Source organism: Palaemon carinicauda, chromosome 27 (genome assembly GCF_036898095.1).
Source record: "Palaemon carinicauda isolate YSFRI2023 chromosome 27, ASM3689809v2, whole genome shotgun sequence".
NCBI lineage: Eukaryota > Metazoa > Arthropoda > Malacostraca > Decapoda > Palaemonidae > Palaemon > Palaemon carinicauda.
Window position 1 is genome coordinate 8,899,682 of NC_090751.1, and position 25,521 is coordinate 8,925,202.

A 25,521-nucleotide genomic window follows, 5' to 3' on the forward strand; every position below is an offset into this window, starting at 1 on the left:
AAACACTGACATATAATGAAAATAATTTCTCAATAAAAATATCCGATTATATTGTTTCAAGATTTAACTAATGGCATTGCGTTGGCAAAATTCTTGAAATAATACTTCAATCTTTCTTTATCATATCAATTATTAATAATAATAATAATAATAATAATAATAATATTATTATTATCATTATTATTATTATTATTATTATTATTATTATTATTATTATTATTATTATAACTGATGATATTACGTTGGCAAAATTCTTGAAATAATACTTCAATCTTCTTTATCATATCAATTATTATTATTATTATTATTATTATTATTATTATTATTATTATTATTATTATTATTATTATTATTATTATTACTTAACGGTAAATTCGATGGTATTTGTGGACTATGAAAAAGACTTTGATAGTTTGCGTTATTATGGAGTTCCTCTTAAATATACAAATTTGATCAAGTCTGTTCATGAGCATATCGAGCGCAAAGTTAATGTTAATAGAGTCCTATCAAATGAATTTCCACTGCACAGTGGAGTACTCCAAAGGAGTGTGTTGTCACCTATGTTGTTTATCCTCCTCATGGATTTTGTAATGCATAGAACAGTTGGGGATGGCAAAGAAGGGTTGGACTGGATTGGCAACAGGAAATTAGCGGACCTAGAGTATGCTGATGACGCTGTTCTCATTATCAAAACTCCACAGGACTTGTGAAGCTTGCTAACCAGAATGCATGAAATGTCACATGAGGTTGGGCTCAAGATAAATAGAAGATGATGAGAATGGAATATGCAATAGAAGATGAAATATCATTGGAAGGAGAAGGATTAATGAGGTGGAATCATTTAAATATTTAGGAACTATGGTCTCTAATACAGGGTCTTCAGAATTGGAGTTTAATGAAATACTGAAAAAGGCAAATCAGACAATGGGTAGGTTAAGTAAAATTTGGAAATTGAATCGCCTTGATGTCAAGAATAGTAAAAATGTGGCAGCTTTAAAAAAAAACCTGAAGACTTATCTCTTTGGAAAGTGTTATGATAGTGATCTGAACACTATTAAGCCTGAATACAAATGCTAGCGAATACCTGAAAAGATACAGAGCAAAATATTAACTGGAAAGAAATTATTTTCACACACCAAGGCCCGCCTGAACAGACTCTTAGTGTCTGATGGAGGGCGAAAAATAAACCCCTAAAAGTACATATAAAAATCAGACTATGTATCAGTTTAGTGAGATCGGTGTTACTTTATGGACATGAATCGTGGTATGACAATGAAACAACATCGAATAGATTTTGTAAATTTGGGAAAAAAACTCTCAGAAGAATATTGGGAGTTAAATGCCAGGACAGGATTAGAAATGAAACTATAAAAGAGGTTACTCAAGGGCCATAGGTGGATGAGATCGTGATGAGGGGTAGTTGGAGATGTTTTGGGCATGCTCTTCGCTCTCCCCAAGAAAAGATTAATTCACCAAACTTTCAACTAGGATCCACAAGGCACTAGAATTGTTGGCTGAGGATTATGAAGTAGGAAATGATGAATGAAGAATTGTTGATTTAAAAGTTCAAGAAAGAGACGACTGGCAAAATCCAACCGATGCCCTTTATGTCAATGGGCGTGGGAGGAGGAGATGATGATGATGAAATTCGATATAATGGACATGAGACTCATAGAAGCGAATAATTTTCACAGTCATATGTTAGAGAAATGGATAAGGTAATCCTTACAATGAAAGTAGGGTTAAACATGCTTAAAATAACAGAGGGGATACGTAGATGACATTTGTGACCGGTGGTAAGATGATGATACAAAACATTTATTTTCATGCCAAAATTAGGAAAGATGTCGGTAGATGTGGTTGCAAAATTCTAGCATAGAGCTGGTGGAAGTCGGGGCATTAATTTGAAAGAACAGTTTTACAATATGTTGCATTGGGAGAAAAGGACCCTGAAAAAATAAGGAAAGAATTGTGGAAAAGATAGAGAAAACAATTGAAGAAAAAAAAATCATATGTGAAAGTCTGGAGCTATATATTAAATAAATAACTGACTCAATCGATGTTCGGCCACAGTATACTGCAATCTACAAGATGAAGGTAGCAACCTAATGGACATGCAATATTGACCTCCAATAGTCCACAGAAATAAGGACATCAGTGACATACAATTTTTCCCAAATCCGCAATCAGCTTTGTGTAACAATTCTACTTTAATTGTAACAAATTATAAAATGTAATATTGTCAGCTCAAAGCAAAATCACTGCTATCAAACCACGAAATTGCGTTTGGATACACACGCTCTTAGGTAAAAACATCGAAGGATTTATGATGTAGCCAACAAGGAAGCTTATATAAAAGAAAAAAAGAAAAAGATTTGAGTCACAAAGTATTGGATCTATATATCAAAGATGAAAAAGTGGGCGATTTGAAACTTTTCCTTATAGATAGATAGATGGATGGATGGATATGTCAGTTTGTAGAAAAAATATAACTTAAAATTTGTTCTTAAATAATTGACCTTCAGGCATCACTTAATTGGCTATAATAATAATAATAATAATAATAATAATAATAATAATAATAATAATAACAATAATAATTATAGTGTTCCATCGAGCATAGCACCACAGAGGACCGATGTCTTATGTTCCAAATTTGTCTTTAGTTTGTATAACAAATAAGATATATGAAGTAAAACACCAAAGACAGTCAGCATATGTAGCCAGCTGTATGCAAGACTGCAAGTGGCAATCAAAGAATGGTGCCATAATTCTAAAAAAAAATTCAAAATTGCCTCGATCTCTCACTAAGAAATCTTTCTCACCAATCTCTAATGTCTCTACAAGGCATTTGAGGTGTCTATATATCATGAACTCGGTTAATTATTTGTAATAAGTCTTTTTATAGTTTATATATGACATATCTGTTTTGACGTTGTTACTGTTTGTAGAACGATTTATTTAATTTGTTCTCATCATTCATTTATTTCCTTGTTTCCTTTCCTCACTGAACTATTTTTTCCTGTTGGAGCCTTTGGGCTTATAGCATCTTGCTTTTCCAACTAGGGTTGTAGCTTGGCTAATAATAATAATAATAATAATAATAATAATAATGATAATAATAATAATAATAAGTTTATGTGATGCATGCATACAGTGTTGCATTAAGGGTTGCATTAAAGGAAAAATTGAAAAGTTTAGCGATAGATGGCAGAAGTGTATTAATATGTTGGCAGCACTGTAAATAGCAGACGATATATGTGTTCGAATCTTTTAAGCTATATATACTTTAATTAAGATAAATAAAATAGAGTACACATAACAACTATTTATGTATCTAAAAATTATCACAACAACACAAAAAGCACTGTTATTCATATTATACAAGCAAGAACGCACAAGTAAAAAAACGCAATTATTATAAATTTATAGATGACGTAATGACCGAACACTAGTTGGGTTTATTTACGTCTGCATATACGCCCAACTACGTTCAACGTTACGATCATTTCTTCACAAATGGTGAATTTTAAGCATGTTTATAGTTCTTTACATCAGTATAATTCAAATTTAGGGCAAACTGTTAGCGAGATGGATAACCAGTGAGATGACAAATATGCCAACCAAGTGGAAAAAAAATGGAGTGGTCTGAAACTAGGGCAGTTTGTTAGTTTGTTCGTTTGTGTGTAAACAAACCAACCAAATTACAACGATTACTCACTTAGTGTACTAAAGATAATTGCCTTTTATGTTGTTATCAATATTAGTTTTTAATTCAGGTTGTAAGCAATCAAGTATATTTTAAAGGATTGCTTTGTGGTATTAATTGCTGTACTGTACATGCTTACCGTAGGCTAGCCTTTTTGGGGAGGCCATCTATCCATAGGAATTTATTAAGACATAGAAACCAATCATTTTCTCTCCTTATCTATCCTAATATCCTTATTTTGTCAGGTAAAATATTACTGTATTACAGAGTATCATTTTATGGCTAGTTTTACCATTATATACCGTTTCCCCCAGTATGTTTTCCCTACCCAAATCCCCGAGTTCCCACTGGGGGTCCCCAATTATTGGTGGATATAGATATTTATATATTTCTGATACTATATATTTCCGACAGGAACGAGTGTCATTTTCGAAGAGAGCAGACCTTTTTCTATTGAAAAAATTAGTTTTTTTCCCTAGAGTACATTACCCTGTAATACAGTACAATAATTCTGAATAAATTTCTTAATATAGTTGAAATCAAACAGCTTCCTGCTTGGAATAATCTTATTCCTCATTTTCCTTTAGTGCAAGGATTAGGCTGCCATTTATAATACCAGACATATTTTCATGCCTGTAAAAAAAACATATTTCAACAAAGAAATAAACCAGTGAATACAATCTTAACCTAAGGTTCCCCAACTAGCCTAACTAAGGATGTTGTGTCTATCCCTCTGTTGGCAATGTGTTCGTATTTTAAACCAAGTGTCTTATTGTATGGAGATGTGAATCTGTTGTTATCCACTATAGTCCAATCGTCTCGGTTGTGATAAAGTGATTAGTAAAAGAGAGAGGTGTAGCCAGGCCTGGGTCCTTGGGTCTGGACCCGTCCTCGCGGACAGAAATTTGTGAGATTAAACATATAGGTAATAACGATGAAAATGAAAATCAAGGAAACCAAAACTATGAAACAATTCAAAAGAAGCAACCACTTTATACTCCTTGCATTGAGTTGATAATATTATTATTAAACCTCTCCTATATTTTGATGTTATAGATACATGTCATATTTTCAAATTTCTCTCTAAATGCTTAGCTACGAAAGTTGTGGTGGACACCCCTTTAAAAAATTTTTGGCTATGCCACTGATTTAGGGCTCTTTTCCAGGGCTCAAAATTTGCATTCATAAAAAAAGGCCTTTGTAGTAAGAAATTGTGGTAACAAGGCCAGCATTTTTTGTTCTTTTAAATACAAAATTTTTTGTGGTATTTGTAGTACCTCCAAACCAGATGTTTTCCCCATAACATATAGTAACTACCACAATTTAGGGATGTAACAATTTATGCATACACAATCTGTCAGTAACTTCTTTGTGTTTAAAAGAAATGGAAATGACCATATAATAGTACTGTTTGCAACTGGGTCTCAGAAATATCCTACCTAAACAAGAGCATGAAAGAACTGTAAAAATGAAGGTTGAGTCGTTCCCGCAATGAAGGCAGAAGATTCGGCAAAAAAATCATATGATTATGAAAAAGTTGCCGATTGGTCCTTTTAACGATGATAGTAATGACACCTCGATTTTAATGATAAGAGGTAATGGAAAATTAAAAATAGGTTTGGGGCATAAGTTTCAATATAAGAGTGTGATTTTGAAAACTGTGTCAAGGTTTTGTGAATACATATTTCATCTATATCCTGGTAGTGATAGTGTTAATATATACCATTTCTGCACCCCATATTTACTTGAACTGATATGAGACGCTGTATTTTTATTCATATAATGCTGTACCATAGTAGAGGAACAGTGCACAGGTAGATATATGCTTAATTTTAACAATGTACATGCCAGATTTAGAAACCTAAAAGAAGTAATATCAGAAAATGTTGAATTTATCAAGAATTTGTGTATTCTTAGGCTATTCAGGTGGTATTCACAGGTTTTTTTTTTTGCATAGCCTAATCCTTGAATATCTTGAGGTAGCCTAGTATGTAAGGGTAGACTTTAAAATCATGTAAGCCTAGTCAGCATTATGGTTGGATAACTGTAGGTTGACTAATGGTAATAATCATATCAATTTTGTAGCTGGCTTTAACTGATCTAACTTATCATAGCAATTTTGAACAACCGTATGCTTTGAAAGGGCTTGGGTTGTTTTCATGGCTTCATAAACTAATTTGTTGCAGGGTTTGAAAGTTACTCTGTTGTTCTGCAAATATTTTTTGCTAGTAGGGGGGACAGCTCTGACTTTGACAAAGTGAAGTGTAATTTCAAAGTGGCTGACATGATTTCTGCTAGAATTTTGGTTAAAAGTTGTATGTTATCATTTTCAGTTCTAGGTTAAGTGTATTGTAATTTGTTTTTATGCGTTTACTGTACAAACGTTCTGCCCTTTAAAATAGAGAATGTTTTTAGGGGAGCTAGAAAGGCCATTGAATTTGATAATGAGATAGTTAATGAGAGGTGTTGCGCATGAGCGAGTAGCCCCACTCTCCCGTTTGTTGAAGACTCTTCACTTTTGTCTTTGGCCACAATGTTTAATCTTTTACTATACCTTTAAGTTTGAATAGTGATATAAGTTTCATGTATAGAAACCAATTGAAGCGAGATTGTAAGTGTATATTAGATATACTGGTGATAGATCCAATCACTACTTTTGGGGCATAATGGTTTACAATTATCCCCATGTTTTACTGAGTGTAGATCATGGATTTCCCCAGGTGGTGTTCATGTTGAGAAGTGAGAAGGTTAAGTCTTCCCTGTTTTTATTCTTGCCAAATCCAGGAATTGCTGTAAAGATTGTTAGCCCTTTGCTCTCCTTTACAACTTCGTTGATTGCCAAAGCTTCTGCGTCTATACCCTTGGTTTAGAGACACTGGGAGTATGCTTCAGTAGCAGGAAGAAATCAGATCTACATCAGGGAATTTTTCAGGTTTTTTGGTGAGTGTAAGGTGATTGCCACACTCCAACATGTGCTGGAAGCTCAATCTTGCAGATGGCAGATGAATAGTGACCTAAGGAAGGCCATGCAGTCCTGCCCAGGAGTTCCTGGCCATAGGTATGGAACCTTCATGAGAAGGATGTCAGTTGGATCCCCATTCTTTGTGCAGGGGTCATGACTGCTAGCAGTCCTGAAAGGAGTGTAAGGAATGGTTGCCCTTCCAGTGGCAAGAGTACGAGAGGAGGGGGAAGAAGTCCAAGCGAGACTCTTTGCCTTTGGGGGTCTTCCTCAAAATCTAAGAAGTCTTCTTGAATTCTCCTCTCCTCTCCCTCCCTAACTATGAGGGGAAGATGAAGGATAACATTGAATCAACCCTAGGACATACCCAGAGAGAGATTATCTTATCTGCTTCCCATAGAAAAGCGGGTTTTCCTTTTCCTCTGAGTGAACCCAAAATTTTCAATATTAAACTTACCCGATAATCATGTAGCTGTCAACTCCGTTGCCCGACAGAATTCTATGGAGGGATACGCCAGCTATCACAATACTAGAAGGGGGTGTACTTACCAGCGCCACCTGTGGCCAGGTACTCAATCATTTGTTGTTTACACCTCCTCAATTATTCCTCTGTCGTGCTTCCGGCTAGACGTTCTGGGATACGCTCATGGTCTTCGAGTTTATTCATGGATATTTGGTGAAGTATTCTCTTAGATTAACGGCTGTCGCATACTGGAATCCTTTTTATATTAGCTAGTTAGCTTTTATATAAACTCTGATTAACGGTTAATGAATTTTTGCTTGTTTTTTGGATCACCCTTTGACTTACTCTTTGAAACAAGATGTCTGACGTTTCGCAAGCTCCCTCCCATAGACGATGTAGGTCTTGCAATAGGCGTATTCCGAAGGTCTCGGTAGATCCTCACACCGCTTGTTCTGACTGTAGGGACAGGCCCTGTCTATTAGAAAATCGGTGTGAGGAGTGCGCCGGACTTTCGGAATTGGATTTTGTACGTCTTTTAAAATATTCATCCAAGTTAGAGAGAACTAGAGCTAGGAGAAGTTCTTCTCACTCTTCTATGTTTTCCTCACATGATCCCCTACCTTTTCCTACCCCTGTAGTGGCTACCCCCGAACCTACTGTGTGCCCTCCGCCTGATATGTCAACTGTTTTGCGTGCTATTCAGGCTTTAGGAGATAAAGTAGAATCAGTGGTAAGTGACCATAAGTCTCTGATGGCCGAGGTTAAAGAACTGAAGGTCAAGAGTGCAGTGGGTGGAAATAGTGCCAGTGCTGTGACGAGTGCTAGTGTCTGTGCAGTGCCAAGTGCTAGTGGTGCCAGTGTGGTGCGTGAGGATTTTTCTGTGCGAGCCAGTCGTCCTCCCAGTCCGGGACCTCTTGCAAGCTCCCATGCCCAGGGGAGAAGCAATGTCGAAGGGCTTAAGGGTTCGACAGGCCTTGTTAGGCGCACAGAATTATCCTCGGTGGTTGCGGGCGTGTCTTCCTTAGACCGTCACTCCCACCTGCAGACGATTGAGCCCGTCTTCTCGTCCGCTGATCTTCATGCAGGGAAGAAACGTTGTTCTCAGGTCTCGAGACCGCTGAAACGTAGAGTTCAGTCAGCGAGTGCTCAGCCAGGTTGCAGTCATTGGCTCAGCTCCGACTCGCCTCTGTCATCGATCGACAGTACTCCGCCCAAGAGGAGTAAGGTTCTGCCTATACAGACCCCAACTGTGACTTTACCTCAGTCTTTTATCGCTTCTGCCGACCCCAAGTGGACCCTGCTTCAGTCCATGCAAGTTCAGCTTTCGGACTTAATGCGTGAATGTCGGGCTGAGAGTGTTGCTCCTCCTGCACTCCCTCCACCTGTTCTCGCTGCACCTGTGCTCGCCCAGCCTGCACCTGCTCCGCCTGTGCTCTCCCAGCCTGCACCTGCTCCGCCTGCACTCCCTCCACCTGTTCTCGCTGCACCTGTGCTCGCCCAGCCTGCACCTGCTCCGCCTGTGCTCGCCCAGCCTGCACCTGCTCCGCCTGGTCGCAGCACCATCTGCCAGGCGTACGATGTTGAACCACTTTCGGAGTTTGCTGTTCACAGTGTTGTTCAGCCTCAGCCTTCTTTAAGGCAACCTTTGCTTGGGGATCAGGAGAGTTACACTCTTCCTCCTCCTCCTCTTGCTGCTCCACCAGTGGTGCAACTCTCGGTTGGGGTACAACAACCTCTCCCCTCCGTGAGTCTGTCTGCTGCACCAGCGCTGCACCGAGTTCAACCCTCATCTAGGCAAGCTCATCTACACCATGCACTTGCGCCTCAGAAGCCTCAGCTTGCTAGAACTTTACCTTGTTCTGCGCAGCCTCAACCTTCTCATGCTCCACTCATCTCTCAGGAACAGGAACGGACTACTCCGCCTCCGTCCTCCGCTCAACTGGTGCATTCCTTGGGTGCAACTCTTGCTAGGAGTCAACCTCCTTCACCCTTGCACCTGCCTTCTGCTCCGACTGTTGTTCAACCTATGCAGTCTGAACCTCAGGTTTTCCCTCAAGTTGAGGAAACCTCTGCTGTTGTTCCTACCCGTTCTGACTCTGCGGTTCAGCATTCTGGTCCTTTTGCTTCGCTACCTTCTGCTGATGAAGTGTCGGATGATGAGGAGGCACATCTTGATCCCTCATCAGACGTGGAGGAGTCTAAGCCTTCTCCATTGTCTGTTGATTTTAGAAAGGTCTTGGCTCTACTCAGGGAGCTTTACCCTGACCACTTCGTCTCTGCTGTTCCCCGCTCTCCTCCATCTGAGTTTTCGCTAGGCGTGCAACAAGCTAAGTCGTGCTATACTAAGCTTGTCCTAGCTAGATCCTCCAAGAGGGCCTTAAGGATCTTAGGGGATTGGCTTCAGTCCAAACAACACCTGGGCAAGACTTCCTTCATGTTCCCTCCAACGAAGCTCGCATCGAAAGGTTGCGTTTGGTATGCCACAGGGGAAGCACCAGGCTTGGGAGTTCCTGCCTCTGCCCAGGCTGACTTCTCAAGTCTGGTGGACTCGCCTAGGAGGACTGCGATGAGACGCTCGAAGGTTTGTTGGACCTTCTCAGACCTGGATCATCTTCTGAAAGGGTTGTTCAGAGCTTTCGAGATGTTCAATTTTCTCGACTGGTGCCTGGGAGCCCTCAGCAAGAAAACATCTCCTGCGGACAAAGACTCTGCCATGTTAATTATGTCCTGCATGGATAAGGCTATCAGGGATGGATCGGGTGAGCTAGCGTCGTTATTTGTATCAGGGGTGTTGAAGAAAAGAGAACAACTGTGTTCCTTCCTCTCAGCCAGCATTACACCGTGCCAGCGGTCACAGCTCCTTTTTGCTCCACTCTCAAAGTTCCTCTTTCCCGAGGAGCTAGTTAAGGACTTGTCGGCTGCCCTGATACAGAAGGACACGCACGATCTTGTAGCTTCATCGGCTCGTAAGTCTAAGGTTACCACCTCTGTCCCCAAGACTTATCGCTCTCCAGTGGCTGATACCCCGGCCACTAGGTTCATACCGCCCTTTCGTGGTAGAGCCCCCAGCCGAGGAAGCTCCCGTCCAGACTCTCACAGGGGCAAGTCTAAGAAAGGACCCAGGACATCCAAGGGAAAGCACTGACTCTCAGATTCTCCAGACAACAGTAGGTGCCAGGCTCAAGATCTTCTGGCAAGCCTGGGAGAAGAGAGGTGCAGACGCACAGTCTGTCAGTTGGCTGAGGTACGGTTACAGGATTCCATTCTGCCTCAAACCGCCTCTGACCACATCGCCCATCAACCTCTCTCCCAACTACAAAGAAGAGGACAAGAGGCTAGCATTGCAACAGGAGGTGTCGCTACTTGTGCAGAAGAAGGCAGTGGTTATAGTCTGGGACCATCAATCCCCGGGCTTCTACAACCGTCTCTTTCTTGTTGCCAAAAAGACAGGAGGTTGGAGACCGGTGCTGGACGTCAGCTCTCTCAACGAGTATGTCACCAAGCAGACGTTCACAATGGAGACGACCAAGTCGGTCTTAGCAGCGGTCAGACAGGAGGACTGGATGGTCTCGTTGGACTTGAAAGATGCATACTTTCACGTTCCCATTCATCCAGACTCCCAACCTTTCCTGAGATTCGTTTTCGGAAAGGTTGTCTATCAGTTCCAAGCCCTGTGTTTTGGCCTAAGCACAGCTCCTATGGTCTTTACTCATCTGATGAGGAATGTAGCGAAATTCCTGCACTTATCGAACATCAGAGCCTCCCTCTACCTAGACGACTGGCTGTTGAGAGCCTCCTCGAGTCGTCGTTGTCTGGAGAACCTCTCTTGGACTTTAGATCTAATCAGAGACCTAGGTCTATTAGTCAATTTAGAGAAATCTCAACTCATTCCCTCCCAATCCATTGTGTACCTGGGAATGGAGATTCAGAGTCGGGATTTTCGGGCTTTTCCATCGGCCCCCAGGATAAACCAAGCCCTACAGTGCATCATGAGCATGCTGAAGAGGAGCAATTGCTCAGTGAGACAGTGGATGAGTCTCACAGGGACCCTCTCATCTCTGGCCCTGTTTGTCGAGCTGGGGAGACTCCACCTCCGCCCTCTTCAATTCCATCTCGCAGCTCATTGGGACAAGGGCTCGACTCTAGAAGCAGTCTCTATCCCTATCAACCAAGAGATGAAGACCACTCTCCGGTGGTGGAAGCACAATCTTCTTCTCAAGGAGGGTCTATCATTGGCCATCCAGACCCCCCATCTTCATCTCTTCTCGGATGCATCGGACTCGGGCTGGGGTGCGACCTTGGACGGACGGGAATGCTCAGGAGTGTGGAACAAGGAACAAGGATTACTCCACATCAATTGCAAGGAACTGTTAGCAGTCCATCTTGCCCTGTTGAACTTCAAGTCCCTCCTGCTAGGCAAAGTGGTGGAGGTGAATTCAGACAACACCACAGCCTTGGCTTACATCTCCAAGCAAGGAGGGACCCATTCGAGGAGCCTTTACGAGATCGCAAGGGACCTCCTCATTTGGTCAAGAGGTCTAAACCTCACTCTGGTCACGAGGTTCATCCAGGGCGATATGAATGTTTCAGCGGATCGCCTCAGCAGAAGGAATCAGGTCATTCCCACGGAATGGACCCTCCACAAGAGTGTGTGCAACAGACTTTGGACGTTGTGGGGTCAACCTACCATAGACCTGTTTGCCACCTCCATCACCAAGAGACTTCCGCTTTATTGTTCCCCTGTTCCAGACCCTGCAGCGGTTCATGTAGATGCTTTCCTTCTGAACTGGTCCCATCTCGACCTGTACGCATTCCCTCCGTTCAAGATTATAAACAAAGTTCTGCAGAAATTCGTCTCGCACGAAGGGACACGGCTGACGCTGGTTGCTCCCCTTTGGCCTGCAAGAGAATGGTACACAGAGGTACGTCAATGGCTAGTCGACTTCCCCAGGACTCTACCTCTAAGAGTGGACCTTCTACGTCAACCACACGTAGACAGGTTGCACCCAAACCTCCACGCTCTTCGACTGACTGCCTTCAGACTGTCGAAAGATTCGCTAGAGCTAGAGGCTTTTCGAAGGAGGCAGCCAGTGCGATTGCCAGAGCTAGAAGAATTTCCACTCGTAGAGTCTACCAGTCTAAGTGGGAGGTCTTCCGAAGCTGGTGTAGAGCCAATTCAATATCCTCTACCAATACCTCTGTGATCCAAATAGCTGACTTCCTTATTCATCTTAGGAATGAGAGATCCCTTTCAACTTCTACAATTAAAGGGTATAGGAGCATGTTGGCCTCAGTCCTCCGCCACAGGGGTTTGGACCTGTCTTCCAACAAGGACCTTCAAGACATTCTCAAATCTTTTGAGACGTCTAAAGAACGTCGTCTTTCCACTCCAGGCTGGAATCTGGACGTAGTCTTAAGGTTCCTTATGACATCTAGGTTCGAACCTCTCCAGTCAGCTTCCTTCAAGGATCTTACCCTCAAGACTGCTTTTCTCGTTTGCCTTGCAACAGCTAAGAGAGTCAGTGAGGTTCATGCCTTCAGCAAGAACATTGGTTTCACAACCGAATCAGCTACATGTTCTTTTCAGCTTGGATTCCTAGCAAAGAACGAACTTCCTTCACGTCCTTGGCCTAGATCGTTCGAAATACCTAGCCTCTCCAACATGGTAGGTAACGAACTAGAGAGAGTTCTTTGCCCTGTCAGAGCTCTCAAATATTATCTGAAGAGGTCTAAACCTATTCGAGGACAGTCAGAAGCCTTATGGTGTGCCATCAAGAAACCCTCGAGACCCATGTCCAAGAATGGGCTTTCGTACTATATAAGGCTTCTGATCAGAGAAGCACATTCTCACTTAAAGGAGGAAGACCTTGCGTTGCTGAAGGTAAGGACCCACGAAGTAAGAGCTGTTGCTACTTCGTTGGCCTTTAATAAAAACCGTTCTCTGCAGAGCATTATGGATGCAACCTATTGGAGGAGCAAGTCAGTGTTTGCATCATTTTATCTGAAAGATGTCCAGTCTCTTTACGAGAACTGCTACACCCTGGGACCATTCGTAGCAGCGAGTGCAGTAGTAGGTGAGGGCTCAGCCACTACATTCCCATAATCCCATAACCTTTTTAACCTTTCTCTTGAATACTTTTATTGTTGTTTTTATGGTTGTTACGGTAGGCTAAGAAGCCTTCCGCATCCTTGGATTTGGCGGGTGGTCTATTCATTCTTGAGAAGCGCCTGGGTTAAAGGTTTGGTAGAGGTCCTTTAGTAGGGTTGCAACCCCTTGTACTTTGGCACCTTTGGGTTGATTCAGCCTCCAAGAGGAACGCTGCGCTCAGTAAGGAAGACGAACTTTAAATAAAAGGCAGAGTAACGGTTCTATTCGACTTCCTTACCAGGTACTTATTATTTCATTGTTATTTGAGATAACTGTTATATGAAATTTGGGGATACTTAGCTATCCTTTAATCATGTACACTGGTTTTCACCCACCTCCCTGGGTGTGAATCAGCTACATGATTATCGGGTAAGTTTAATATTGAAAAATGTTATTTTTATTAATAAAATAAATTTTTGAATATACTTACCCGATAATCATGATTTAATCGACCCTCCCTTTCCTCCCCAGAGAGAACCAGTGGACCGAGGAATAATTGAGGAGGTGTAAACAACAAATGATTGAGTACCTGGCCACAGGTGGCGCTGGTAAGTACACCCCCTTCTAGTATTGTGATAGCTGGCGTATCCCTCCATAGAATTCTGTCGGGCAACGGAGTTGACAGCTACATGATTATCGGGTAAGTATATTCAAAAATTTATTTTATTAATAAAAATAACATATTTAGTGACTACAAGGCTAAGGATGCTGTGGCTCTCCTTAAACCTGGTGGGCATTTCATTAACAGAAATAATTTGGCAAGTCCTTACATTTTAAAGGAGAATGTCTTTTTTTCCATTCCATCTTCTGTTGCCTTTGATGTGACCCCCCCCTCGTCCAGCCAGAAACCCTTAAGGTGTAGTTGATCTATGATCCTCAATTTCAGGGACATTGTCATCTTCTGATTTAATGTCTCCTGCTAAGCGAAGGAAACACCCTCGTCCTCCCTCGCCTCGCAGTTCGATTCATTTTACTTCATTGTGTGCAATAGGTATGCCTTGTTCTGCTTGCCTTCATGAGATGAAAAGTAGAGATCCCTTTTAACATAATCTGTCGCCTTCTCGGAACCTGACAAGGTTGTCGTCACCTCACTTTGAGATGAAGCCCCAGTTGTTCAGAGACATAGCCTTACATCCTTATAAGACCTAACTGCCGGGACTTCTCATCGCAAATGATGAGAGAAATCATACGAGAGACACCACACGCCTGTGCTCATAGATATGAGCACTCATTTGATCGTGTGCGCATTCATCGGACTTTGAGCATGCATTCGCTTGCATGTGCCATTCTTCTAGAACTTATTCTCCTCATATGAGTGTGCTTTCCAGGTAGCGTGCATTCATCAGATTCTGAGATCTTACCTGTTCATACATGCTCCTCACTTGGTGAGCATTCATCGGGAGCTAAATATTTACCTGTTGGTGCATAGTCATCTCTTCGCACGCATACTCGCAATCCTTTTGATGAATGATCTGTTTGCTGCACTTTCCTGATTTTACACACTTATATAGACATTATTGCTCACCTGTTTGTGCATGCCCTTGATATTCCCTCACGATCGCGCTCACCTGTTGGCACACATTCTCCTGTTAGTGCATACTGTACTCATTAGCTCACATGCACTTTACTACATGCTCTCCAATTGAATGATATTCAACCGACACTGGTTCTTCATCTGTGAGGATGCACACTCTCCTATGAGACAATGATTGGCATGCGTGCACTCTCCAGTTCCAGAAATTGTTAGTGCCTGCAAGTACCCATCAATTAGTGAGGACTCGTCTAAATGCTCGCTCACCTGATTGCAGATGCTCTCTATGGCTCATACATGCTCTCCCCTTAGAGGGAATTCTCCTGTTCATGCCCAAGAATGCACACCTGACCATACGTACCTAACATTCACACCTGCTCTCTTGTTTACGCACGGCACTGCAATTATAGAGAGACAACGTGTTCACTCGAGAGTTCTCTAGGTAACACAGCCTTCTGCTCACACGTGCACATCTTCCCAGATTCTCTCTCCCCGTAAGATGCAGTCACCTGCTAAATTGCACTCTCCTATTCAGCTGTGCTCATCACTTTCTAGTTATGCACCAGCAGTTGACTAATCCATGTTCAGCAAACCTCGTACCTTAACATGAGGTCCTCGGAAGATGATTCCTCATGCTCAAGTCATTGCACTAAGGCTATCACAAACTTCTCTTCTCAAGAGCGATCTTCCCCTAAGGTGCGCTCTCATTAACCGAGAAGGTCATCCTTTAGTTCCCTTCCTTCAGAGATTGATTGATTGATTGATTTGAGGTTTTCTGGCATCCTAACATCTAAGGTCATTAATGCCGATCCTTCAGAGAGTGGTATGACCATTGGCTAGGAATGAGTTCAGAGGTTGACAAAAGGGTAGAAATTATCTCCATACACAAGACTAGATAGAGTCCAAACGTGAAAGAGAATCGTGGGCAAGTACTTCTAGAATCCACTCTCCTAGATACTCTTTGAGCAACAGGTCTCCTTGAACTCATCAGATGAGGTTATTATCACTATGGGTTATGGTGCCCAAGGACTCTTCAGTCTGTAGGTCTTTCTGAAGTGACCATGCTAGCCTTTCAGTTGTACAAGCAATCGCTTTGTCGCTCTAGGCTAGCTAAGGAATGAAGGACACTTCGAGGCCTACAATGGGGGATGACCTCATTACAGGGGACTTTTCAGAATACCATCCAGGAGTGGTACTGGGACCGCATAGAAGGTTGTCACAATCTTACCATCTTTTTCCAGAATAGGATGACTCCCCTATCCTCCGGGGGTGAGGGGTCATTAGGCAACATAGGTCCTTCGGCTCCCAACTTGATCCTGCCTTAGCCTCGCTACCCACTGGTAACAACCGGTCTGGATGTTGACACCTTGCTAAAAGTTTTTATAGCTGTGTTCTAGCTTACGCTAATTTCTATCTCCTATGTAAAGAACTCGGGTTTGTATAGTTTGGAATAATAAAAATCACTTTCAAATTTGTCATTTTTGGATGGTCTATAATTCTATAGTTTTAAGAAATATTCCTTACATGTTTTATAATACCATTAAGAGATTTAAGTTATGAAGAGTTTTAATACTACTTTTTTATTTTTAGGATTCAAGATGCTTTAGTTAGGTATGCGTCGCAGTGGCCCTGTTGGGGGTGGGGGAGTTGGGGGTTTCAGTAAACCCCCTCCAGCACCTCTTACTCATGGGAGCTCAGGTCGAGTACGGCTTCACACGCCGGAAGTAAATGGCACTCTTGGAAAGGATAGATTCGGGTAAGATTCCAATCGCTAAGCTCACTCTTCCAAACCCAAATTAAATGAGGACTTGTGTATAAATCTCTATTATGGAATGTAAATTTTGCTTTTGTAGTTTGATTTTACTTATCCTTACATTGATATCTTGGATAAAATAACATATACAGTACAGCAATGTCTTATCATTGTGACTAAGCATCTTTAGATTAAGATTTATTTTCCTTTTATTCGGGGTCTGATCCTCTTAATACAAAAATTACCTTGAATTTTAAATATCATATGAAGAAGAATGTGTTACAAAGAAATACAGTAAAACTTATTATGTGATAAGTCATGCTTTAGAAACAGCTTTATGCTTGGACAAACATGTTGAGATATTTGACAAGAATACTGTTGGTACTGTATACTGTACTGTAACATAGTTCTTAAAGCTAAGTAGTTCTAAATGAAGGTAAGAATGAATATTTTAAGATACTGATGTGTTGTGAGATGGGAAAATTTCTAAACTATAAGGATTGAGTGAATACAGCTACTGTATGTGATGTAGCCTGTGATATTTTTTTTTACTTTTAAGAAGTGATTATAGCATTTTCTGTAAAGGCTGTTTGATGTTTGATCAGAACACTAAACTATAAGCACCGAGTTAATACAGTACAACTATTGTAGTACAGTACTGTACTGTACAGTATACAATTTAGTCTGGGAACTTTTTAATCCATAAACAGAAATGATGGTACTTCCTGTATTTAAGGACAGTATTTAAGACACTGCTTTACTGGGAACATTAATTTATAAGCACTGAGTTTGAACATCACATTCCAATCAGTTTGATTTGTTCCTATGCATATACAAGCCTTTCATCCTTTAAAATGGAGAGTCTTCAGCAGAGCTGAAACGGCTGTGGAATTTGTTAGCGGGATATTTAACGAAAAGTTGTAAGCGCTGGCGAGTAGCCCTGCCCATTTTCTTTTCAAAGCCTTCACTTTCGTCTGCAACTAGTACAGACATACTGTTGTGTCCTATCCAAGGCTATTTAGTCTTTTTATCTCTTTCCAGTTTGAATACTTGATTGCTGGCTTCCTGTCAATTATGGGAAGTGAAGCAGGATTTTCATAAATGTGGGGAAGAGAATGCCCCCTGCACTCGGTTTATGGCCAAACTGTCGGTAGATTCCCACAGTCTCTCCTCTTCTTGTGGGGGTATGATAGTTTGAAAACAATCCCATGTGCCGAGTGCGGATCGTGGGCTATTGTTCAGTTCTCGAGCAGTATGCTTCGAGATCAGAAAGAACTCAGATCTGCATCGGTTAGGTTTTCAGGGTTTGGTAGAGTGAGGAGTCTCCCAGTGATTGCAGCATATCAGCATGTGCTGGAAGCTCTCCTGTAGTCTTGTCGACCGCTGATAACGAGTTTGACCCAAGGCAGGCTTGGCTGTTGCTCCTAATTAAAATATTAACTGATACTGTAGTACTATATATACAGTATTACTGTAATATATGTACAGTAGTATCACTACAGTACAGTTTAATTAGCTAAGGTGAGATGACACTACTGTACTTGTAACTGATAACTGTCTTCTCATGATCGCTCAACCACCGTACCAGCTTGTAACGTAATACATAGCCTGTCTACATACTGTACTATAGTTTGTATACAGTACAGTACACTGTCAGTTTTTTTTTAATGAAAAAAAAACTATTATACATCTAGTACTGAACTACACAACAAATAGACGGAATACTCTTAAGTTCATGTGCGTACACCACTTTCCATTTACAAACAAGTTTTACGTATTGAAATTGCTCTTGATCTCTTGATGCATAATCCATAATACGCAGTAGACCTATTAGTAGCTTATTAAACAAGTGCAGTGTAAGTTCTGTAACAAATATAGTCTGCTGAAAAAAGGGATGGTATTCGAAAAGAAAAAAGTTAAACGTTTAAGTAACTTACCTGATATCCTGCAAACTGGTGAGGTGGATGAGGATAATAGGCCATGTAGTTTCAAATCGATGAGCAGTAATGGGATGTAATTGCACAGCAAGAATGAGACAGAGTGAGCCAGAGAAGTTGTACTGTGCAGGGAGGAATTTAGCGAAAGGTGTTAGGGGGTGGAAACATCTTGTTAGAGCACAGCAATTCTAATCGAGATAATACTGTGAAGGTTTGCGAAGATTAAAAATTATTACCTAAAGTATATCCCAGATCTAAATATAGTATGTGGATTATGGAAATGGCAAAGATCAAGGGGTGACTGTATACCAACAAGTCCAATGACATTTAAATTCTTGGCCCTATTGTGGCTGCTTGAGTAGTTGTGAATTTAAGAGTATCATTGGTATTGGGCCCCACAAGGCTCTGGAAGAGTTTGAAGACCCAGGCCTACATGGCTGAGGACTATGATACGTGAAGTAGGAGTTGATGAATAGAGAAGTATTGATTTAAAAGCTCAAGATAGAGATGACAGGTGAAATCTACCCGAGGCCCTTTGCGCCAATAGGTGTGGGAGATGATGATGATTGTGCTAATAAACCTTATATTACTGTATCACTGAGAGAGACAGTAACTTTTTAATCCATATAAATTAGACTTATGAAGTGTTTAGGTTACCTAAAGTGTGCGATGTAGTTTTCATTTGATACTTTTGGTAAGACATATTAGGAAAGTAGATATACTGTAGATATATTTTTTTTTTATAGTACTATACTGTACTTTCTTTATATTTTTAATGTTTATTATGAAGACTGTAAAAAAATGTAACCATAGAATTACTTGTTATATTGGTAATGCTATGGGTTTGCTTATAGATTGTTAGGTTGCATTTTGAAGGGTTGATTCATGTTCAGTCTTCGAGTCTTGGAGCAATTAACATCTTTTAACAACTTAACATGAGAAATGACTGTACAGTAGTAGTAATAACTATGGTGATTTACATTTTAAATGTACTTTATTAGCATTATGCATTATTTCTACTATTTAACATTATCTTCCTACAAATATTTTCCCCTATATGCAGTTCTCCCCGAGAGAGGTCTCCAAGTCTTGTTGGAAGTTTACCACTATCTCCATCTCATCCTAGTAGCAGAGAGAAATCCCCTAACCCAGCATCACAAGATCTCCATGACTGCTCCATGTGTTTATCTGCTTATATACAGGTTAGTTATACAGTATACTGTACAGCTTAATGACAACAGCACCTTTGTAAATGAGTTTTAATGTGCTGTTTGATACAAAGGACTGATGATTTCCAGTGTTAATTCACTGAAGTTGAATTACTAATCCCGAAAGTGAAAATGTGTAATTACATAACATTTTTTCATCTTACAGTCTTTGAATACAGTTTGCGGAACAGCTTGCAGGCTGTCACAGTGCCTTGCACAAGTATCTTCTGAAAATGGTCTTGGGGATCCTTATATCAATGCTGGGCAAGTAACAAGTAACCCTGCACGGGAGGCAGCTGATGCATGGGAGGGTGTAGCCCGTGCTGTTGGTGTGGCGAGTGCTGCAGTCAAGACTCAGATGTTAGTGTTGTTACAAGAGGTTCAGTCTCGGCCAGATATTTCTGATACTATTAGGAGACAGGAAATTAATAGGGTATGTGTCTTTTTATTTGTAACTCATTTTGGTGTGAGATTATATCACATAACAATCATGCTTTTTATTTAAGATATTGCCCTGTGTAGGTGTTGCAAATTGAGGGCTGGTTCCTAGCTTAACACTATGGGAGATTTCTCTCACGCAACACTCCTTTGTTTAATGTCAAGATTTCTCATTGGCAGCACAATTTAATGAGCTCTACTCAAAATAATACTATATTATATATAGTTTGCCTTCCTTATATGCAGATTTGCCTTTTGGTGCTTCATGGATATCCAAATAAGTACTGTACCAGTATAAAAAATTATAAAAGCATAAATTCACAAATATGTAGCTAATACAATAATCTTGGAAAAAAGAAATACACCAAGAAGAGAAGTTACAGTATTGCACAATCCATCCTCTCACAGCCAAAGGAAATTCCCCATACCTACCCCGATACTTCTGGTTTTAATGAGAAATTAGCCACCAAAATAAATGGCGAGCAGCTGGGCATATCAAATGTCATTACAAATGATATTGATAAAGAGCTTTCTTTGCGAAAAGTGTGATTTTATATGAGAAAATAAGACTTATTAGATTACAAAAAATTTTATGTAGATTTTAATGCCTATTTTTTCACATTAAAATTTAAAACTTTATTTAAAGTAAATTCTAAACTTCCTATAAACTAATGAAATTTAAATTCCATAACTACCACTGGAAGTGAAAGCTAGGTCTCAACTTTGTGGTTCAGAGTGAGCCTTATAACATGTAGTATTACCTAACTTTTCAGGATGCTATGAACAACCCTGATTGACAGTACTTGGATTCATATTGTAGATCAATTGTGAGGTTATAATGTTGTGTAAACAGTATGGCCAAAATTAATTTATTTGTAAAAAAAAATTTTGTTTCATGATTGGAAAGAGTAAATTTTTATTAGTGCACAGTATAGCAATATGAATGTCATGAAATTACCATGCTATTTTGTTTTCCAGGTAACTCAGGCAATGTTGTCAGCATTTTTAGGTTTGCAATACCAGTTTTCTGCAGTGGTCATTGAGAGGTTCACTGGAATCTTGCAAAACCTTAGAGATGAGAGCCAGTATGCCTCATCACAGTCACAGACTGGTATGTTGCTTAATAAATCATCAAATTCAGGGGGTCCTCCACATCCTACAGATCTGACACAGGGAAGCAGTCAGTATCCTCAGTCTGGTCAACAACCATGGGTACCTGGACAGCAACAGCAGCAGCAGCAACAGGTTACAACTGGTAGTATGAAAAATATGCAGGCAGTTCCTCTTTTAGAAAGTCCAGGGAAAGAAGAAAAAGCTCGAAGTCGTCACCCTTCTGGTGGTCATTCCCGACACTCATCATCTGCTCCTGGCTGGTCCAACACAAGCAGTGGTGTGACGGGTTGCCCAAGTAGCACAAGTTACAGTTCGAACTCAAATTATGGCTCTAGTCTCAGTTTAAGTGTAAACACCCTATCCCCAGGCTCATGTTATGGACTCTTCCCTTACATGAATGGTAGCTCTTCAGGATGGCCCAATGATGCAATATCACGACGTTGGTCCATGGGAGGGCCAAGTACTGATGGATGGGAAAGAAATTCTAGCTTGGGACCATTTACTTTGATTGCGAATAGACGATGGTCAGTACCAGAAGCAAGTGAACATGATGTGAATACACAGAGTGAGAGTGATACTGACTTCTATGGATGTGGATTGCAAGGGGACTGGAATGGTACCATGGGAAGCAGTGCAGCATCATGGGGTTCAAGAGGTGGTCTTCATGTGCCATCAAGGGACAGCAGTGTAACAAGAAGTCCAAGTCATAGCCGCTCTGTAACTCCAGGTTAGTACTGTATACTTTTACCTTTTGAGGTTAAAAATATTGCCAAAGTAGATTAACTGTTGGCCAGTAGGAGATATGAAGTTAGAAATCTTTTAGATGATTACCGGTATGTTCATTATTACGCAAACACAGTGCCTCACCCTCTCGTATTTGATTGTACGCGAAATACAAACCATCGTCCTCTAGGTAGGGAATATGTTTTTAGTGCGAGCTGGGCAGACGTTGAATCCTATTAATGAGCTCCTCTTTGTCTCAGTGGTGAAAGGCTATCGCTCAGTCTTGACCCAGGTCATCATACTGAATGGTTTAGACTTTTCCTTCTCATGGTAACTCTATACTCAAGGGGAGTTTTGAGCATTCTTTCCCATCTTGGAACCTCGTGCCCTAGTGTTATGAGACCCATGTCCTCAGATCTCCCATGTGTGCCCCATATGAGCTTTTGAGATGGTCATCAGGCAGATATCTGACACAAGACTTTTCCTGCTAGCCTTCGTTTCAGCAAAGCGAGTTGGTGAGCTTCGTGGGATCTCGTTGTCACAAGTCACTCTGAAGTTTATGGCCAGGACCCAGAACCCAGCAGTCCCTCATACCAGGTTATTGTCCTTCTCCATTTCTTCTCTTCAAGAGATATCCGGAGGGAATCAGGATGACTTGCTTTTCTGTTCGTTTAGGGCTCAATGGTCCTACCTTAATAGGACTTTGTACTTGATTCCTTAGCACCAGACTCTTAATTATCATGGGCAGGACCAAAAACGAGATATCTATAAAGTATTGGAATGAACAATCTCCAGCTTACTAACCAGGTCTGATGAGGTATTTGATTATCCAGATAAAAAAATTAAGATCAAATAAATACTCTAATTCATAAAATTACCCCTGATATCTTGAAATTGTTAATTTATGCAAATTTCTGCTTTAAAAAACAATCAGATTGCATACTTTAATAAACCAAAGTTTAAATTACATATACAGTTCTGTACACGACTGCACTGTGAACAAGAGGGATGCGTTTTGTAATATTTTCTATTGTACTGTATGAGCAATACTGTACTATGGAGCATGCAGAAACAAGATATCTATGCATTTATGCTATACGTATAAGTGCACTGCGTAATACTATACATGTGAGGTTAGGCTAGCTTAGCCTAGCTTATGGTTACGGGACTGGAGTCCACTGGGCTATAAACGCTCATTGCCGTATACTTATGGTACTACATAGAATATTTTAAGGCTACAAACAAATTTAAATAGGCTGCACAATTTCTCTTTTCTTTTAACTTTTTGTTATTAGAAATGTGAGTTGGAGAGCTATTGATGTCAGGAAGTTTTTGTTAGAGAAAAAAACATTCAACTGTCTACTCATGTAACCCCAGTTTATCAAACTGATTACAGAAATTCATTAATAATAAGAAAACTTATTGTAATTATTATTATTATTATTATTATTATAACAGACTAAACTATAACCCTAGTTAGAAAAGCAAGATGCCAGAAGCCCAAGGGCTCCAACAGGGGAAAAAGCCCAGAAAGGAAAGGAAACAAGGAAATAAATAAAGAAAAGTAATAAACAATCAAAATAAAATATTTTAAGAACAGTAACAACATTAAATTAGATCTTTCAGATATAAACTAGAAAAACTTTAAAAAAAACCAAAAGGAAGAGAAATAAGATGGAACAGCGTGCCTGAGTGCACCCTCCCTCAAGCAAGAGAACTCTAATCCAAGACAGTGGAAGGCCATGGTACAGATACTATGGCACTACCCAAGACTAGAGAACAACGGTTTGATTTTGGAGTGTCCTTCTCCTAGAACAGCTGCTTACCATAACTAAAGAGCCAAGAGACTAAAGAGTGCGTGCAAGATGAAGTTGAATGACGTAGCATAAAACAAGGCCAGATCTAATGCCGGTCTATCCACTGTGTAGTTGTATGATGGTCTTCTACTTTTACCAAAAGGAAAGTAGACACTGGGTAATTACAATGCAGTAGTTAACCCCCTTGAGCAAAGAAGAATTGTGTGGTAATCTCAGTGTTGTCAGGCGTATGAGGACAGAGGAGTGTGTCGAAAGAGTAGGCTAGACTATTCGGTGTAGATGTATGTGTAAGCAAAGACAAAATGAGCCGTAACCAGAGAGAGGGATCCAATATAGTACTGTTTGGCCAGTCAAAGGACCCAATAACTCTCAAGCGGTAGTATCTTAACGGTTGGCTGGTGCTCAGTCCAACCTACTACCTCTAATATTCAAGATAAAGTCTGTGTCTATGTTGGTCACCTTTTGACCCCATCATTGTGTATAAATATTTTGAGACGGTTACATTGTTATGCTGAAATATTCATACCAGTTGCTTGATGATATGCACTGAATAAATCTGTCTTGAAGGTTGAAAATACATCAATAGCAGTCTTTTCATATTTAAAACGGTCACTTTTGTATTTATATAAGTATATAGATAAAAAATGTTTCATTTATTATGTTATTTGAAGAAACTTTAAGCTTTTTGAGCAAGAATATATATACAGTATATATCTCATTCCAATAGTGGATTTTTTTTTAGTGTACAGTACTTAAATCTTATTTTTATGAGCCATTTATTATTGTTTCTAAGAGATTTCTTTGATTTCTAGATCCTGGTAGACAACCATCATTTGTTAGTAATGAAGAACTTCAAGAAGTGATAGATCTTCTATCTCTTCCAATAATCACAGATGTTATTGGAAGTGGAATAACTGTTGGTAGTGTAGGTGGAAGTGGTAATGGAGTTGGAGGGGGTTTCAGTGGTTTTGGTGCACCAGGAGGAGGAGGAAGTGTTGTTAGTGGTTGTGGTGCTGGTGAAACATCAGGAAATGGAAGTGGAAATGGAGGAGGAGGTTGCTCCAGTGGTGGTGGTGGAGGGAGGGGAGGAGCCTCCCCCGTTACTTTTAGTCCAAGTCATCATTCATCTTTGACGCAGCTGTTTGAAGAAGCTAATAAGCTGCAGCAAAAACAGCAGCAGCAGCAGCAACCTGCTTCTGTACAAAAGAAGCCATTAAGTACTCCAAATTCTCAGGCCCAAACCCAGTTCCTTGATCAAGTTACTCCACCACCAGCACAACAGTCACCTCAGCCTGCACCAAGTGGCCAACACCAGCAACAGCTTCCAAGTAAAAGCTGCTCATCGTCAGGTCATCAGATAGGTGAAGTTGTAGTCGAAGTTTCAGAGAGTGATACTCAAGTTAGTACGCCAATCTGGCCTCCATCTGGAATTGCCCCAGGTAAGAAAGCAGTTTTGTAGAAAGGTATTTCAGATAGCCTAATTGTTTAGATTTAGCTTGATGTTGCTGAAGCCATACTGAGGTTTTACAGTAAATATTTATCCTGGTAGCACTATATTTCTCAATTTGAAATATAGGAGTCTTGTGAAGTGTTAAACCATAAAATTTAGTGTCGTGCCTATATGGCAGTTGAGTACAGTAAAATTCCTTTTCATTAAACCTGATGTAAAATCTTTCAATCTTTATTCATAATATGCAGTTATAGTGACTGTCATTTGCTAGT

The 25,521-nt window shown here is 40.4% G+C and overlaps 1 protein-coding gene across 3 annotated transcripts in view; it reads left to right on the plus strand.

Annotated features, from left to right (window-relative positions):
* Positions 1–3,438: 3,438 nt before the first annotated feature.
* LOC137620524 (protein lingerer-like) overlaps positions 3,439–25,521 on the plus strand; it is a 32,990-nt gene continuing 10,907 nt past the window's right edge. For 2 of the 3 annotated variants that reach the window (XM_068350714.1, XM_068350717.1), the window contains exons 1-6: positions 3,439–3,522; positions 16,401–16,566; positions 19,564–19,702; positions 19,875–20,141; positions 21,125–21,986; positions 24,612–25,238. In XM_068350714.1, coding sequence (XP_068206815.1) covers positions 16,424–16,566; positions 19,564–19,702; positions 19,875–20,141; positions 21,125–21,986; positions 24,612–25,238 — 2,038 coding nt within the window. In that variant the 5' untranslated portion in view covers positions 3,439–3,522; positions 16,401–16,423. Of the gene's footprint in view, positions 3,523–3,573; positions 3,727–16,400; positions 16,567–19,563; positions 19,703–19,874; positions 20,142–21,124; positions 21,987–24,611; positions 25,239–25,521 lie in introns of those variants that run through there. The other variant, XM_068350716.1, reaches the window with a different exon arrangement.